The 19,415-nt window shown below is 41.6% G+C and overlaps 1 protein-coding gene across 4 annotated transcripts in view; it reads left to right on the forward strand.

Annotated features, from left to right (window-relative positions):
* The window catches only part of LOC115254164 (soluble guanylate cyclase 88E), a 538,233-nt gene that overhangs the window by 247,503 nt on the left and 271,315 nt on the right, over positions 1 to 19,415 (forward strand). For all 4 annotated transcript variants that reach the window (XR_009999394.1, XM_062860564.1, XM_062860565.1 and 1 more), the window contains one exon: positions 272 to 689. Coding sequence is in view for 3 of the 4 variants with exons in the window: in XM_062860564.1 (XP_062716548.1) it covers positions 522 to 689 (168 nt within the window). In the remaining variant the exon portion in view is untranslated. The remainder of the gene's footprint in view (positions 1 to 271; positions 690 to 19,415) is intronic.

Genomic DNA, 19,415 nt, shown 5'->3' on the forward strand with positions numbered 1-19,415 from the left:
ATGACCTACATCATGTACAGTTATAAAGTCCAACATGGATCTGGATTACAATACATACACGAATCGTTAAATTGACCTTCTTCGTGCATTAGCTTGCGCTTACCTCGCTGACCTAGTGCACGTTTAGGGGTCATAATGACCCCAATGCACGACTAGGGTTAAAATAAGTAACTTTTATGAAAAGTAATTTAGGGTACTAAATATGTCCTTATTTCACATTAAGATCGAAGCATCCCTAATTCCTCTTCTTTTCTCTTGCTCCATCGTCTAGGATTATTGTATGGACGGTAACAGCCGCGCGCCGCACGTGTACAACTCAATACCATAGAGTGTGATTGACTAATTGACCGAGAGGTACCGCCGATCAGTTCGCGGGAAAGGGCCTGCTGTACGGGGAGGACACGCTCATTGACGTCGCTGACGCCGTATCGCCGTCACCTAGCCTTTGCCCAACTAATCCGGCCAGCATCGAAGGGCTCGGTCCGGCACCCGGTCCCGCATAGCCCGCACCCCCAGCAGCTATGTACGGACTGCTGCTCGAGAATCTTTCCGAATATGTGAAAAGCGTCTACGGGGAGGAAAAGTGGGAAGACATCCGCAAGCAAACTGGCATCTCGTCGCCTTCGTTCAGCGTGCACGATGACTACGACGAGAATCTGCTCAACCAACTGGCGACGAAGGCGCAAGAAGTAAGTATAGTTTAGTAGTTTCGTTGAGATTGGTCTGATGTTTCTTTTGATGACTTTTTTACAGCCGTATTATGAATTGACGATAATTTTATTATCACGTAGGAATTATTCAGTTTTTTGAATAAATATTGTTTTTGATCAGCCAATCGAATTAATACTGAATTAACTAAAGTAATAACCGGATCATATACATTTATGTTTGACTTGATTTCTCATTTTGATTAAATATACACTAGAAACTATTTTTATGGCATTATTGGATGGGGAATGCAAACAATAAGAGGGCGCCCAAAATAATAAGGATCTAAAGCCCTAAAAAGAGGGAATTTTGAGCATAAATCAAGTTAGTGCTTTATAGAGGGAATCAATTTCGAGAGAACAGGTCTTCTGGGCATTTAAAATGGAACCGATGGGGTTTCCAGGTCGCAGAGAACCGAAAAAAGGAAGTTCCTAGGGGCTTCAGAGGCGTTTCTGTGGTTGTTTCAGGGGATTTCAGGAGTCTTTTGAGAGTGGATTTTAGGGTTTCGGAGGCGTATCAAGGGGCTTCAAGTATGATTTAGGGAGTATCAGGAGCCTTTAAAGGGCGCTCCAAGGCATTTCAGGATGTCTTAGGAACGTTTTAAGGCGTCCTAGAGGTTTTAGGAGCATTGCATAGCATTTCAGAGGCGTTTCAAGGGTTTTCTGGAGCGTTTCAGAGGGCCTCTGCAGCCTTTTATATGCATTACAAGGGGGTTCAGGGGTATTTGACATTGATTATGAGGATTTAAATGAAGTTTCAATCAGATTACGGAGGTTTCAGGGGCGTTTAAATATATTTCATGAGCACTTCAAAGGGTTTCAAGGGTTTTTGTTGAGAGGCCTTCCTCAATATAATAGGTTGATGGGTCAGTCAGGGTATTGAAATTCTGGGTAATGTCATTGGGGTGAATGGAATTCAGGGAAATGTCCTAAATCCTCTGAAATACCTTTCACACTCACTTGAAATCCCGTTGTACACAATGTAACGAACCTGAAATCCTCCGAAACCCATGAAAACGCCTGCGTAATGGCTCTGAAACCCGTTAAAAATCCTCTAAACCTTCCTGAAATGCCTCCAAAATCCCCCCAAAGCCCCCTTGTACCCCATGCATCGTGCCTCAGACCCTTTAAAACCCCCGAAAACACCTCTGAAACTCGCTAAAAGTTCTGCTCTGAAACTTCCTAAAATGCCTCCGAAATCCTCGAAAATCCCGTAAAACGCACCTGAGAACATCTGAAACCACTGAAAACGCACCTGTGACACCTCCAAAACTCGCTGAAAATCCTCTGAAATTTCCTCAAATATTTTCGAAAATCTCTCTAAAATATTCTCAGACCTCATGTAACGTACTTAAGACCTTGCAAAGACCCCCGAAAACGCCTCCGTAACGCATGTTAAATCCGTCTAATATGCTTTAAACTTTCCTGAAATTTTTATTCTTAATCACTTAACCTAATTTTACAGCTCTATTGTCCACTAGGGCACTACGTGAGCGACTTCAATTGACAGCTGCACCTACAGTATTGTACAGCGCCTAGATATATTCTATTTTACTTTATTGAACTGGCTGCCTTTCTGCTGCTTTCACTTTTCTACTGCATGGTAGAATGATGAGCACAAGGATGATGGATGGCCGTTGTTCCTTTCCAGTCCGATTGGAGGTCCATTATGAGTAGCAGCTCGCCGATTTCCAGGTATCCGGGTCCGTTTGAGCCATGGGGCTCAGAAGAGGGTCAGTGTCAGCCGCTCTCGGTGAAGAGCAACTGACGAAAAATTGCAAGTGTCGGGGCTGGGAATCAAACCCATGACCATCCGCATATGAAGCGAACGTGTGACCAACTACGCCACGGGCCCCGACGACTTTCCTGAAATGTCTCCGAAATCCTTCTTAAACCCCTTCAGACCCATGTAATACTCCTGAGATGCTCCGAAACTCCCAAAGATGCCTACGTTACACCTCTGATACCCACCAAAAATTATCTGAAATTACCAAAAATGCCCTCGAATTCCTCCTAAAACTCCCGTGTAACGCTCTAAAACCACCTGAAAGCGTCAGTAACACCTCCAAAACCCGTCGAAAATTCTCTCAAACTCGCTACAATGCCTTCGAAAACCTCCCATACTTCCGAAAACGCCCCAGAAACTTGCTCCGAAAATCAATGTTTTCACCTACATTCTCACACTTCTGGTGCTCGAGAGGACTTTTCCGTCCAATCATCGGTATGGAGTATCCTCAATCCGTCACAAAAGACAACGGCCTGAATTTAATTAACTTTGCTGATGCCAGAGAGAACTTTTAGGGGTCCCAACATTGACTCAGATCACTACCTGGTACTAGCTTGGTTATCAACCTAGTCGGACACTAAGAACCGGCTGGCAAAATCAATACCAAAGCATGGGCATGAGCATAGATGACCGCAAAATTCGTAGTTGCTACTCCGTGATTGACCAGAGCAATCGAAATTGCACAAAGAACCAATGAATAGGACTTGGGACTAGCTTACTATTCTCAATGTACACAGTTCGAGAGCTCTAAACTTTAGTAAGGTCAATAACGGTGCCGGCCACGTCCTCACGGTCATCGAGGATGGGAGGGAATGTTAGTAAGACAAACGTTGATATAAAGACCGCGAATCGCTGCATCTCCACGTTTGTCTCAGGAAGGATTTTTTGTTAGTAGGGTAGGGTACATTGTCAGTCTGGGAGTCACCTATGGTTGGTGATATGATTTGACAATGGATCAATATACACAAACCGCCGTTAACAACCGACCACTTTTCGACGTAAACATAAGCCAAAAAGGAAATTCTATCGCGCGTCTCCACTCCACTAGGGAACAGAAACCTTAAGTCTATTCCACATAGAAATACACTGAACGCAACTCACTTGTTGGCGCCCGGATTTTTTTCCTCGACCGGCGAGAATCTACGTGGCCACCAAAAGCTCATTCAAAAGAAAGTTTTTGGTTGGTGACTGATTCATGTACGGGCAACTGCTCTGAGGTGAGTTATAGAGTCCGTTTTACCCCAGTTCACCCTAAATTTGGAGTATTTCCGGTATCTATTGTGATTTTAGTGAATATTTCACTGGGATATCATCGCCCCGCAAGATATTATTTAAATGATGAAATTTAAGGGTATTACCGGGTCCATTAGGCAAAGATACATTTTCATTTCATATTTTTTAAACTAATTTTTTATTATTTTTAAGTTATAAATTGAAATATCATTATATGTTATGCTTTTCATGTAAACTCAGTTTCAATGAAAATACCTCTCAGATGGACTTTCATATGTGTAGTTTTAAATACACATTCGTCTTTTTTTTTCAACTGATTCATGGAACCATAGTAATAACATAAAATATAAAGTTACCCCGTTTTATGGTACACTTTTTTAAATAAATAACTCAATAAGTCGTAGACATAAATAGCAGCATTCATTGCCTCATCATCCTCTGAACTTCATCTATATTTATAACATCTTGCCTGTATCCCCACCCGGGTAGACGTGAATATCATAATCATATCTTAAAACGATCAAATATTGATGTCATATCTTAATATGATATTGATGAGATATTCAAAAAGTTGCCAAATATCTGCTCAATATCTCATCGTGATATGATTTCAAAATTAGTACTTAATTTGATCTTTGGAAAGCCTAGTGCAACCCGCTGTATTAATGTCGAAATTTCCCAACATTGCGCATAAAAACTATTTTAAGTTTTCAACTTTCATTATGCGCCGTCCCAAAATAACGTAACGCTTCATTTGATATGGGGTTCAATAAATTCCGTAACGCTCCAGAGGAATAGGGAATACAGCCTAGCGTTACGACCCATATAAAAAAGTTGGAGTTATCATACAAAAGCACATTATGGATTCCGCCAGATCCTAATGAACCAACCACCGAGTTCAAAGATATCGAATTTAGCGTTACATAATAAATAAATGTTCCCTTATGTACACCACAAATTTTACAAACGAGCACTGGGACAAAAAGGAAGTAAAAGTGGGCTTCATTTTCAATAAGCGGGTTTATGGATGCGGCAATTGAACAACGCCGATTACTCTGGCACAAAAAATGCATAAAATCGATATTTGCTTTTCTTTAAAAAAAGGCATAAAAATATATACTGATTTTATCTGATAGATTCCTTAATCCCAGTTTATAATTATTTTATATCACTGTGAGTAAACCAGCAGAGGCTTTCCAATTGAGTCGGATGACAACATGAGCTGGACCTCGATGTCGAGCTTGCATTTGTGGTACGAATCCACTAAATGAATCACCGGACAATTTGGGAACTTTATCGACCCGCTAAGCAAAATACGTCCATTTCGAAAAACGGACCGTTTGATTCTAGATTCAACAAAACATACCGCTGCAGACGACAAGCTTTTTGATTTTCAACCAACGAATTGCGTAGCGATTCTGCATGGGGAATACGAACAGACGACAGTCATGACGACTACGATCTTCTAAATGTTTCCAAAGCTTTTCTGGGCGACAGTTCACAATAGAGCACGTTCAGTGAAGTACATACTACACACTTAGAAAAAAAAATCACCGAAACTGGTCTGTAAACAAGCAAACTACAGTATTACGGCGAAATCGATGAAATTACAGGAGAAAATCGGTGAATTCTAAGAAATCACCGAAGAACCGGTGAAATCAGACTAATTTACAGGAGATCTGTGAATATTCTACCGAACAGACCGGTGATGGGAGTATTTTACCGTACTACTGTAAAATGCGTTTGACAGCCACGCCGGCAGCTTTAAGCATCAGTTCTATTAGAATTTGTGCATCGTCTCCAAGCAAGACTCTCTTGTACAGTGGTAGCAAGTGTGGTTCCTGATCAGAAGGCCGTGTATTCAATCTCATGATCGACATTTTTATGAAAATAGAGGTTTTTTGTGCTCTCATAAAATCGCCGTAAATTTGTGAAAAACTACCGTACGGTCGGTAATATTTACGGATCATTTGTAAAAGTTACCGTGTGTTCAGTGATATACGTAAACAAACATACCGAACGTTCTGCGATTTTTGCGGTAAATTTGTAAAAAGTACCGAACGTTCCGGTAATTTTGACAGGTGATTTAAAAAATCATCGAACTTTTTACCGTACGTTCAGCTGTTGAGATTACGGTAAAATTTTACAGTAATCCGTCATTTTTTCTAAGTGTGTAGATTTACCTTCTCACCATACAAAAATTCAGCTCATTACTACAATCTAGTACTTTACTGATTGCGTCCTATTGCATTGGTGGAAATTCGTCCCGTTTTAGGCGCAAAGTATACCAAACATGTTTCTACGCATGTCGTTTTTTGACTTTGGATCACTAGACTTGTTGATAATTCAGAGAAAGAGCATGAAATGTGAAATCATCTAGAGAAAAGTGCTCTCTTAGTTTAAGAAAATATGCAAAATAGCCTTAATTCATTTTTATTTTCCATACCATCACGTCAGTTTACAAATTTTGAGTGGAAACTGTATTAATATTCTGCAATAGAACATTTATCATTGAGAAATCTGTAAAATACTGCTCAAGATCAAAATTAGCTCTTCACATTTCCATCTGCAACATCCAGAATTTGAAAGATCTGAAAATTACTGCTCAAGATCAACATCAGTTCTTTGACACATTCATCTAAAACATCCGAAAATTGTAAGATCTGAAAACTACTATTCAAGATCATAATTAGTTCTTTCACACACTCATCTACAACATGGCGGGACCAAACCAACACAACTACCATGACTCGCAAACACCTTGGAAACGTAGAACTTGATGCTCTTGTTACCTCCTATTTTCAGATATGAGTCGTAGTGCAGTGGTAATGTCACTGCTCATAAATCACAAGGTCATAAGTTCGACCCTGGTCGCGGCCATTTTTCTTTTTTTTCACTCTAATCCATCTGTCAGATCATTTTATGATATTGGTTAGATGTGCTACAGCCCAGATCTCCCCAGATATTAGTCTGATCTTATAACATCAAAATGAGATATTATTATGTTCTTCCCCATACTAACTTTTGATCTTATTTTTGATCTTTTATCTCTTATGTCAAACAAACTAATAGCTAATTATGATCTTGAGTACTTCACTGAGGAATATCAAATGATGATATTGTTCTGATTTTTACTTCTACTCGGGCAGCAGCACACTTGCCACATAAGAGTCACGGTAGCGCAGGCTTTGGGTAACACAAGAGCTACAGTAATGTACGTATAACCCAATGTTAGACTTTCTTGGCAATGACTCGTGTGTAACCAAAAATCTGCGCTGCCGTGCCTCTTTTGTGGCATATATTCTGCTTGGGATAAGCATTGGAATCGGGACGATATAATCTGAATTACTGAAAAAATGCAAAGGAACTACTTTCCACAATTAAAGGATTATAAATGCCCATACTTTTAAGGAAATTGGGGTAAAACCCCGATGTAGAAATGTAGTACATACATGAATCATCCATTTATCAATTCTTATAATTTGTTTTTCACACAAGCTTTTGATCATCTCAACCTTTTATATTGTTTTTTTTTAAAATTTAACCCCATGATACCCTAAATTTCCCATTTTTGTAGGATGCAGAAACACTACTAGCTAGTCCTTCGTCAATCTTCACACAAATGATGTTTTAATTTAAAGTTTTAACACAAAAAAAAAATAAAAATAAAAAAATAGGGAAGTTTGGGCTAAGCTCTAAGACTAAATGCTGCCGTCACCTTCCGTCTATGAGGCTATGAGAAAACAATATTTTGGACCTTTTTGGAGTAGGGTAGCGAACCACTTGGACAGCGCCCGGTATTTTGGGCACTGTTCGATATAACTCAGTCAATTCCAAAGAAATTGACTTGAAATTTTGTTTTAGGCTAGATGCTATACGTATCTCATCGTGTTCCAAAAATTGTTTCAATTGGTTCAGAATTGGCTGAGTTATAGCAGAAAAGTGCCCAAAACAGGACCCCTGCCGAGATGGTTCCACTTCCCTATGTAAGCTTTCGCTCATCGTTAGGAAATAGGTAGAAAATTTCTCATACTTGTTTGTGTGAAAATTTAACAATTATCAATACTTCGATACCAACGTCACAAAAAATATATATTTTTTTAAATAATCCTTGTGTATTTTTTTAACTGATCTCCACGTAATAATAACTGATTTTTTTTTATCTGTATTAACGAGATTTTTAGCCCTAGGCTAGTTCATCTCGGGACAAACGCTTTACTTCCCTTCCGAAAGAAGAACCCACAGTTTGCGAGTTTGTCGGGGTGGGATTCGATCCCAGGTCCTCGGCATGACAGTCACGTGCTTTAACCATCACACCAGATCCGCTCCACAACAATAATTATTATTACGTGGAGATCAGTTAAAAAAAGGAAAATTTACGTTGAAAATATAACTTCGCCTAATTGACCCCGTCATACCTTAAAATTAAAATTTTGTACTGCCCATATTCGCATAGTCGACGTAAGCGCCATTGTTGTGTTTAACACATTTTGGCAATTTTAACAATGAATAATACCAAATTCAAGATCTTTTCCACGTTAACATCTAACTAATGGTTATATTTTGTGTTCAACTTAATAAAACTGGTAAGAAATATGCAAATGCATTAGATATTAGCTTGTTTATGCTGACATTGGCAATGGTAATTACGTCGACTATGCGAACATGGGCAGTGTAGTTTTAGGGTATTATGGTGTCAAGGCATAACGTCTTGTGTGTAATATTACTTAATGGATTTGGGGCTATGAGATCCCAGCGAAATATTTTGTAAAATCATTACAGATGCCGTAAAATAACGGAAATAATCTGTAGGGGGAACTGGAGAAAACGGGTGCTTTAACTCACTTTAGAGCAGTTGCCCGTGAATCAGTCACCAATCAATTCTAGACAAAACTTGTTTTCGAATAAGCTTTTGGTGGCCACGTAGAGTCTTGTATTTAGAAAGTTATTAATTTTTTCCACCATTGGGATTGATTTTGCCCATTTTGTCCCACGTTTGATGCGGTTCAACATTCAGCATTTCTGAGCAGACGATACGGTACGGTAACTGACTATCACCCGAATCTGGATGAGTGGATATGTGAGATCAACGAGAGTGGTAATCTCAACACTCTGTTGGAGTCTATTCATGAAGCAATGAGTACGGCACCTCGAGCAAAGGCGTATAACAAAATAATAACAAGTTCTGTTACCTGGTTATCATTCGTTTGACAATTGAGTTTGTTATCATTTAGGTTGAATTAAGAGCGAACATAACAAAAATGATAACTAAAATGTACTCCACGAATACCAAAATGATGAGAAGTTAAATTATCATTGAGATCAAATGGATAACTTATTGAGTTATGCAATATTTTATTTAATATTACATTTCGTTATCAACATGAAAAAATACAGCTAATTAATAACAGGATTTGTTATAATTTGGTTATCATTCAGAGCTATTTTATCGGCCAAAATAGTAAAACTCTACTTTATCGACATAGTTAGCAGTTGAAAAAAGTTTTCTATAATTATAACCCATGTTTTCGACTATTGTGCCCAGTGGGTTTCGAACCCTGATCGAGTGATTACCAGTCGCAGCCAATAGCCCCTATACTAACAGCACTCAGTAAAATGGAGAGTCGTTGAAGGCTATGCTTTCATACTCCGGTTGCATTGAAGATGGAAAGCGGAATCTATTTATAGATTCGAGGTCCACCAGACCCTTAGTTTTGGGAAAGCTTTGAAATGTGCGTTTGGAAACTGATAACATATTTTGTTATTATTTAGTATTTTTATGTTATCGCGATACACCAAAATTATTGATAACTAAATTTATTATCATCTGTTTATCATCAATTGGAAAAGATGATAACAAAAATAACAAAATGATACCATCGATAACATAGTTTATTATCAAAGTGATATCACTTAGTTATCCGCCTTTGCTCGGGACTGCTCAAAGCCGACCTAGGAATTGGTTCGACGAGGTGTGCCAGAAGGGAATGGATGAGAAGAATGTTGTCAGAAGCCGGATGCTGGCGTTGGAGATCCGGCAAAACAGGGAGCGATATAGGGGAGCAACAGCAGCCGAAAGACGAATCCACCGCAGAAAGAAATAGACCATAAGAAAAATGTGATTGCTCAGGCACAAGAAAATATGCAGCGGAATTATGCGGAGGGGTATCGACTAGAGTGCGCGACTTACAGAGGCATAACCCTTCTCAATTCAACGTACACAATTTTGTCCGGAATTCTGTATAAAAGACTGAGGCCGATTTAAGAGTCCTTCGTCAAATAATATCAGGTGGGTTTTCGTGAGCGCCGATCAACGACGGAGCAGATGTTCACCCCGCGGGCATACAAGTTGCAGACCTATCATCTGAAGGGCCCATATAGCCGAGGCGGTAAACGCACGGGTATTCAGCATGACCATGCTGAGGGTGACGGGTTCGATTCCCGGTCGGTCCAGGATCTTTTCGTAAAGGAAATTTCTTTGACTTCCTTGGGCTTAGAGTATCTTCGTGCCTGCCACACGATATACGCATGCAAAATGGTCATTGGCAGAGGATGCTCTCAGTTAATAACTGTGGAAGTGCTCATAGAACACTAAGCTGAGAAGCAGGCTTTGTCCCAATGAGGACGTTACGCCAAGAAGAGAGAGAGAGAGAGACCTATCATCTGTTTATTGATTCCAAGACGGCATACAATTCAGTGAAGAAATACGAGCTATGGCAGATTATGATTGAACATGGTTTTCCGGCGAAGCTGATAAGACTGGTTTGTGCGACGCTTGAAGGATCGTAATCAAGTGTACGGGTTACGGATGAAATTTCGTCATCGTTCGTAACCTTAAACGGACTGAAGTAAGGCGATGCTCTTTTGAATTTACTGTTCAACGTAGCACTGGAAGGAGCGATAACGAGAAGTGGTCGCGGACGACCGTCGGGCCGAGCAAGAGGCGTTTTAACTTTTTTTTTAAATTGGACTTTAAGGATTGGACTAAGCCGGGCTCAACAGCCGCGGTATGATCTTCACGAAATTCGGCCAATTTGTCTGTTTTGCGGATGATATGGATGTTATTGCTAGAACATTTGGAACGGTGGCAGAACTGTACACCCACCTGAAGCAGCAAAGGTCGGACTGGTGGTGATTGCGGCTAAGACAAAGTAGACGCTGGTAGGTGGGACTGAGCGAGACAGGACAAGCCTTGGCAGCAATGTTACGATAGACGGGGATACTTTCGAGGTGGTAGAAGAATTCGTCTATCTCAGTTCCTTGCTCACGGCTGACAATAACGTGAGCCGTGAAATACGAAGGCGCATCATCAGTAGAAGTCGTGCCTATTATGGGCTCCAGAAGAAACTGTGGTCAAAAAGATTCACCCCCGCACCAAATGTACCATGTACAATAGGCCTGTCCAGCTTTTCAAAAATGTTCTCTGATTCTCAAGTCCACCCCCATATTTTAATTGGCATCCTAAAAGAAGCAACTGGTCAAAATTTCAGCCAAATCCATTAAAATTAAGAGGTGCATCAAATCAATTTTGTGTTTTTCGACTATTTTTGAACTTCAAAAAATCATAACTACACTAAAACATGTCAAAACTTAATTCTTTCGGCAGAAATTGAAAGCTATACTTGTTTGCTACAACTTCTCCGAACAACGTGTGCCAATAAAATTGAAGGAAACATGTGTAATTATCACATTTGTAATCAGAAAAACCTTAAAAAGTTGATTTTTTGATAGATTTTGTTCTGGAATACCCTAATATACGTAATAAGTTGGATTTTTCAAAACGGCATCATATTCTCCAATGTTTTTTGGTTATTTGCTTCTTTGGCACCAATGCTGTAGGAGTTGAGCAAAAATTACTAAAATTCGTGAAAGCCAAATGTGGCCTAAAAACTAGCTTTTCGGGTGCAATCACGCTTTGGCGCGCAAAAAGTGGCATCGCGTCAGCACTGATATGATAGCCAACACCTGTCATCGCGCTTGTTTGTTATCACCCGTGGTAGGGGGTAGCCAAGGCAAACTACTAGGAAGCAAAGCTACTACGTTCAGTACGATTTCGCGCCACAACGTGATTGCCTCCAAAAAGCTAGTTTTTAGGCCACATTTGACTTTCACGAATTTTAGTAATTTTTGCTCAACTCCTACAGCATTGGTGTCAAAGAAGCAAATAACCAAAAAACATTGGAGAATATGATGCCGTTTTGAAAAATCCAACTTATTAAGTATATTAGGGTGTTCCAGAACGAAATCTATCAAAAAAACACCTTTTTAAGGTTTTTCTGATTACAAATATGATAATTACACATGTTTCCTTCAATTTTATTGGCACACGTTGTTCGGAGAAGTTGTAGCAGACAAGTATAGCTTTCAATTTCTGCCGAAAGAATTAAGTTTTGACATGCTTTAGAGTAGTTATGATTTTTTGAAGTTCAAAAATAGTTGAAAAACACAAAATTGATTTGATGCACCTCTTAATTTCAACGGATTTGGCTGAAATTTTGACCAGTTACTTCTATTAGGATGCCAATCAAAATATGGGGGTGGACTTGAGAATCAGAGAACATTTTTGAAAAGCTGGACAGGCCTAATGTACAAGACGCTAATAAGATCGGTGATACTCTACGGACACGAGACGGTGCTCGAGGAGGACCTACAAGCAGTCGAAGTTTTCGAGCGACACGTGCTAAGGACGATGTTCGGCGGCGTGCAGGTGAACGGTGTGTTCTTCTTTTTCTTCTAAACCATAGGGGGGAAAATCTGCTCAACAAACACCCTAACAGGAAGGTTAGGGTAGTGTGGGGTTAAAGCCGTCTTCTACAACAATAGTAAAGGCCAGGACTACTATCTTCTCGACCCACTAAAACACATTCCTATGGTCGCCAGACCCTTCGTCTCTCCGGAACCACAAAGAAGGCATTGCTTCAGAGAGGGGCTAGTGCACATAGCACCCTCAAGGTTAGCTGCGCAGCCTGCAGCAACGAACATCGATGACTCACTTTGGAGAGTCTATCACGGTAGAGGTGAACGGTGTGTGGCGGAGAAGGATGAACCACGAGCTCACTGCACTCTACGGTGAACCCAACATCCTGAAAGTGGCTAAAGCTGGACGGATACGGTGGGCAGGGCATGTTGCAAGAATGCCGGACAACAACCCTGCAAAGTTGGTGTTTGCTAACCATCCGGTTGGTACAAGAAGGCGTGGAGCGAAGAGAGCACGTTGGGCGGACCAAGTGGAGCGTGATCTGGCGAGCGTTGGGCTTGTGCGTGACCGACGTTGGAGAGCTACAACTGCAAATCGAGTATTATGGCGGCAAATTGTTAATTCTGTGTTATTATGAATTTGATGTTTAACTAAAATAAATAAATGAAATGAATGATTGGACTTACGATTAACACTACAAAGGTCAAGTACATGATTGCTGATAGTGAACGTCGGTACGGCTGTGGTAGTGGTGATGAAGTGCTGGTACATAGGTGGTGAAAAGTTTTATGTTGTTTCGGCGTAGACTCACCACTACAAGTTGTAGTTCTGCTACGGTAACTTCGAGGGTGCAAACTGCACTAGTTCCTTTATGAAGCAACACCTTCTAGTCTTCCCGGGGAAACGATGGGCTTGGCAGTAATGGGAACGGTTTTTGGATAGATCGAGAAAGTAAATTTTATGAATATAAAATTAATTATATTCCCCTTAATTGTTTAGAGAAAACACACACACACACACACACACACACACACACACACACACACACACACACACACACACACACACACACAAGGGGCAGCAGGGACAGGAGTCCAGGGGCTTGACGAACCCCCCCTTCTGCGAGTCGGGTGGAAGCTTGGGAATATTTCCTTAGCGAAAACCGTCCACACACCCGTGTGGGTTACCACCTTTGGCTCTTCCTTCGGGGAGTGACCGGGCTTCTGGTTTCCAGACAGCTCAAGCAGAGTATGCCTAGGATGTGGTGGGGTTCCAACAGTGGGCTCTGTTGGTTCCCTATAAAAAGCCACACATCCGCAAGCAACTCCGTGCAAGCGACCTGGTACCGCTTCCAAAGTGCCTTAGCCCAAACACCTGGAGTGCCAACCGGCACATCAGGATCGATGCCAGTAAGATCTTGATTATGGCATACTGGTAAACGCTAACGACACCGGACTACGGATTATGGATTGGATGGCGACGATGGGCTGACATTCGGGCTATTCTGCTCCCTGAGTAAAGTAGGGTGACACCAACTTGAAACGGCGAGTGGGCTAATGGCACGTTTGCCTCCGTCCCGGTAAAACCTTGGCAGGCCTCCGGATACGTTCATCATCTGTCCATCACGTTGATGGGTACTAGGCTCGGATGGAACATTCCCGACTTACGCTGATCTGGCTCTGGACACGGACCCCATGAAGGAACGTGTTCAACCCTCGCTTGGCCTCCCTGTTTCATAGACAACCAAGAGATCACGAAAGCGACTAGATACAACGGATGGTGATAGCGGTGCGGAGGGGGGACCCAATAGAATGGAGACATCAAACTATACCGAAGTAGTTGGAGAGAACGCGGACGCGTTCAGAAGAAGTGGAGTGGTGCAGCGATCACCAGTGACGCCGCTGGAAACAGCTGCGAGAACGAGTAGCAGCGCGATACGGAGCGAGCCCCAAGGGAGCCAACGGGAGCTCGGGACTCCGAACCAACGAGTGTTCACACCGACCTCGAAGAGCAGTGTTGTACAGGAGTCGGGTCTGGGTGAGGTGAGGAAGAAGGTGAACGAACTGTACGAGTTTGTGAAGGACAAACACAACGTGCACCTGAAAATTAAGCAGCTGGTGGCAAACATCAAATCTGCTGTTATAGCCGCCGAACGCGAGCAAAAGACGCTCAAGCTGAGAGTGGAAACAGCCGAGAAGTCTCTGATGGAAGCAACGGAACGAGCAACGGTTGAAAGCATGGAGACGCCGAAGAGCCACCGGAATACTCGCTCAGAGAAAAGGGGCCGGGACACGCCAGGCGAGGAGGAAGTCCCGAAGAAACAGAGAAGCGAACAGGAGCGTGCCAGCAATCGGAGTGATGATGGATGGCGCACTGTCGAGAACCAGCAGGTGAAGAAGAAGAAGAAGCGAAAGGAGAAGGAAGAAAAGAAGAAGGAACAGAAGAAGAAAGAAAAGCACCGGCGCCCAAGGGAGAGGAAAAAGGGCGACGCATTGATCGTCGAGGCGAACGACAAGACGACGTACGCTGCTCTCCTTAGTAAATTGAAGGAGGACCCGGAGTTGAAGGAGCTGGGCGAAAACGTGGTGAAGACCAGACGCACCCAAAAAGGAGAGATGCTGTTCGAGCTCAAGAAAGATCCGATGATTAAGAGCTCGGCGTTCAGGGAGCTTGTTGCCAAATCCCTGGGCAGCGAGGCTAACGTGAGAGCCTTATCACAGGAGACGGTGGTTGAAATCAAGGATCTGGACGAGGTCACTACCGAAGAAGATCTGAAGCGCGCACTGACTGCGCAGTGCAACGTCGAAGGGCCGATGGTGATTCGGATAAGGAAGTCGTATGGAGGCACCCAGACGGCGACAATCCGATTGCCGGCGGATGCTGCCAACAAGCTGGTGGTGAATGACAAGGTCAAAGTTGGATGGGCGGTGTGCTCGCTGCGACTGGCTCCCCGTTTGGCCAAGCAAATGGAGAGATGTTACAGGTGCACGGAGTTTGGTCACCACTCGAGGAACTGCAAGGGTCCGGACAGGTCCGAACGGTGCTGGAGATGCGGTGGAAACGGACACGTTGCTCGGGACTGCACGAAGCAACCCAGGTGCATGCTGTGCAAGCCGGAGGACGGCAATGATCATCCGACTGGAGGCTTTAAGTGCCCGGCCTACAAAAAGGCGAGGACAGGCCAACAATGATGCAGATAACTCAAATAAATCTGAATCATTGCGACACCGCACAGCAACTGTTGTGGCAGTCGACAACAGAGTCAAAGTGTGATGTTGCGATTATTGCGGAGCCGTATCGGGTTCCCCCCGAGAACGGCAACTGGGTGGCCGACAGAGCTAAGATAGCGGCAATTCAAGTCATGGGTAGATTCCCTATCCAAGAAGTGATCGAATGCTCACATGACGGTTTCGTAATTGCTAAAATCAACGGAATCTTCGTGTGCAGTTGTTATGCACCTCCAAGGTGGACGGACGAAGAGTACAACAGGATGTTGGATGCACTCACCGACGCGCTGCACAATGGGGAAAAACCCATGAAAACCAGGAAAAAAATCAATAACTTTTGTCGCAGTGGAGTGAAAATTACAAACAAAATCATTTCCGCTTGGAAAATGTCTGATAAATCGAATGGAACTAGTGTCGATCACCGCACGAAACTGTATGTCGACCTACAGAGTCGATTTATCATCGGATTCTTGATTTTTCATACTAAAAGATACGTTTTAACAGTATATCTCATACAATATATAGAAATTATGAGTTTACTCTGGCATACAAATGCTTTAGAATGTACACAAGTAGTATTCGACATAAATTTTTTTTTATGTCGACTCAAGTTGATTATTTTGGCGAAATTGATCGATTTTCATACAAAAATTCATAATTCTGTCGTAGTTTACTAGGAAAACTAAATTATTTCCGCAAAGAAAATGTCTGGTAAATCGACTGAAACTTCTGTCGTTTACCGGATGAAACTGTATGTCGACCTACAGAACGATTTATGACCGGATTCTTGATTTTTTGTACTAAAAGATGCGTTTTGTCAGTATTTCTCATACTATTTATGAATAAACTGTGGAATACAAATCCTTTAGAATGTACACAAGTAGTATTCGATATAAATATTGCTTTATGTCGACTCAAGTATTATTTTAACGAAAATGATCGATTTTCATACAAAATCTCATAATTCTGTCGTTGTTAACTAGGATATTTTGAATTTACTCTGACATACAATTCATTTAGAATGTACACAGGTAGTATTCGATATAAATATTTTTTATGTCGACTCAAATTGATTATTTTGGCGAAAATGATCGGTTTTCATATAAAAATACATAATTCTGTCTTTGAACACTAAATCGTTTCCGCTAAGAAAACGGCTGGTAAACAGACTGGAGCTAGTGTCGTTCACCGGACGAAACTGTATGTCGACCAACAGAGTCGATTTATCATCAGATTCTTGATTTTTCGTACTAAAAGATGCGTTTTGTATTAAAGTTATGAATTTATTTTGACATACAAATACTTTTGAATGTACACAAGTAGTATTCGGTACAATTTTTTTATGTCGACTCAAGTAGGTTGTTTTGGTGAAAATGATTAATTTTCTTACAAATGATTAATTTTCATACAAATTAATACTTGTAATAGTTAACAAAGAAGTAAATATTTGAAAACATTTGAATGTTGAACATATGTACACTGTAATTACTTCTGAACTCCAAATTTCTCTCTCTCACTATCTTCTTGGCATAACGTCCTCACTGGGACGAAGCCTGCTTCTCAGCTTAGTGTAATATGAGCATTTCCACAGTTATTAACTGAGAGCTTCCTTTGCCAATGACCTTTTTGCATGTGTATATCGTGTGGCAGGCACGAAGATACTCTATGCCCAAGGAAGTCAAGGACATTTCCTTTACGGACAGTTCCTGGAGCAATCTGAAAACGATACCAGCCCCCCCCAGCATGGTCATGCTGGATACCCATGTATTTACAGCTGTGGCTATATGAGCCTAAATACTGTATTCCAAATTTATTTTTATATCGTAAACAGCTATTTTATAACTCGAGTCGATTAAATCGGCTCGCCTGCTATCACTGTAGAGTCAAGCAGAAAAGCTAGTACAGAAATCGACTAGCTCGATAGCCGACCGACAAAGAGTGGTCGATTCGTGATTTTGACAGTTTAGTGACAGAAATTCCTCAAGGATTTCCTCCAAAAATTCCTCCAAGAATTCTTCCGCAAATTCCTCCGGAAATTCCTTCAAGAATTCCTCCGGAAATTCCTCATGGACTCCCTCCGGAAATTCCTCAAGGATTTTCTCCGCAAATTCCTCAAAGATTTCCTTCGGAAAATCCTCAAGGATTTTCTCCCGAAATTCCTTAAGTATTTTCTCCGGAAATTCCCCCAGGAGATCTTTCGAAAATACCTCCAGGAATACTTCCGCGAATACCTCAAAGATTTCCTCCGGAAATTCCCCAAAAATTTCCTCCGGAAATTCCTCAACAATTTTCTACGGAAATTAATCAAGGATTCCGGAAATTCCTCCAAGAATTCCTTTGGAAATTCCTCCAGGGTTTCCTTCGGAGATTCCTCCAGGATTTCCTTCGGAAATTCCTCCAGGATTTTCTCAGGAAATTTCTCCAGGATTTCCTCAGAAAATTCTTCCAGGATTTCCTCAGGAAATTCTTCCAGGATTTCCTCAGGAAATTCCTCCAGGATTTCCTCCGGAAATTCCTCCAAGATTTCCTTCGGAAATTCCTTCAGGATTTCCTCTGGAAATTCCCACAGGATTTCTTTTGGAAATTCCTCCAGGACTTTCTTCGGAAATTCCTCAAGGTTTTCTTCCGGAAATTCCTTAAGAATTTCATCCGGAAATTCCTTAAGGATTTCATCTGGAAATTCCTCAAGGATTCCTCCGCAAATTTCTCAAAGGATTCCTCCAGGAATTCCTCCGGAAATTCTTCCGGAAATTTCTTCAGGATTTCCTTTGGAAATTCTTCCAGAATTTTCTTCGGAAATTTCTCAAGGATTTCTTCCGGAAATTCCTTAAGGATTTCATCCGGAAATTCCTCAAGGATTTCATCTGGAAAATCCTCAAGGATTTCCTCCGGAAATTCCTCCAGGAATTTCTCCGGAAATTATTCCAGGAAATCTTCCGAAAATTTCTTCAGGAATTCCTGCAGGAATTCCTCCAGGAATTCCTCCGGTAATTCCTCCAGGAATTCCTTCTGGAAACTGTCAGAGGAATTTCCTGGGAAAATTCCTGGAAGAATTCCAGGAGGAATTTTCGGAAGACTTCCTGGAGGAATTACCGGAGGAATTCCTGGAGGAATTCCTGCAGGAAATCCTGAAGATTTCCTGGAATAATTTCCGGAGGAATTCCTGGAGGAATTTCTGGAGGAACTTGCGGAGGAAATCTTTGATATTTTCCAGAAGAAATCCTTGAGGAATTTCCGGATGAAATCCTTAAGGAATTTCCGGAAGAAATCCTTGAGAAATTTCGGAAGAAAATTCTGGAAGAATTTCCAAAGGAAATCCTGAAGAAATTTCCGGAAGATTTCCTGGAAGAATTTCCGGAGGAATTCCAGGAGGAATCCTTTGAAGAATTTGCGGAGGAATTTCCAGATGAAATCCTTAAGAAATTTCCGGGTGAAACTCTTAAGGAATTTCTGGAAGAAAACCTTGAGGAATTTCCGAAGAAAGTCCTGGAGGAATTTCCAATAGAAATCCTGGAAGAATTTCCGGAGGAAACCCTGAAGGAATTTCCGAAGGAAATCTTGGAGGAATTTCCGAGGAAATCCTGATGGAATTTCCGAAGGAAATCCTGGAGGAATCTCCGAAGGAAACCCTGGAGGAATTTCCAAAGGAATTCTTGGAGGAATTTCCGGAGGAAATCCTTGAGGAATTTCCGGAGAAAATCGTATTCCCGGAAGTATTCCTTGAGGAATTTTCGGAAGATCTCCTGGAGGAATTTCCGAAGAAA

This window comes from Aedes albopictus, chromosome 3 (assembly GCF_035046485.1).
Source record: "Aedes albopictus strain Foshan chromosome 3, AalbF5, whole genome shotgun sequence".
NCBI classification, from domain to species: domain Eukaryota; kingdom Metazoa; phylum Arthropoda; class Insecta; order Diptera; family Culicidae; genus Aedes; species Aedes albopictus.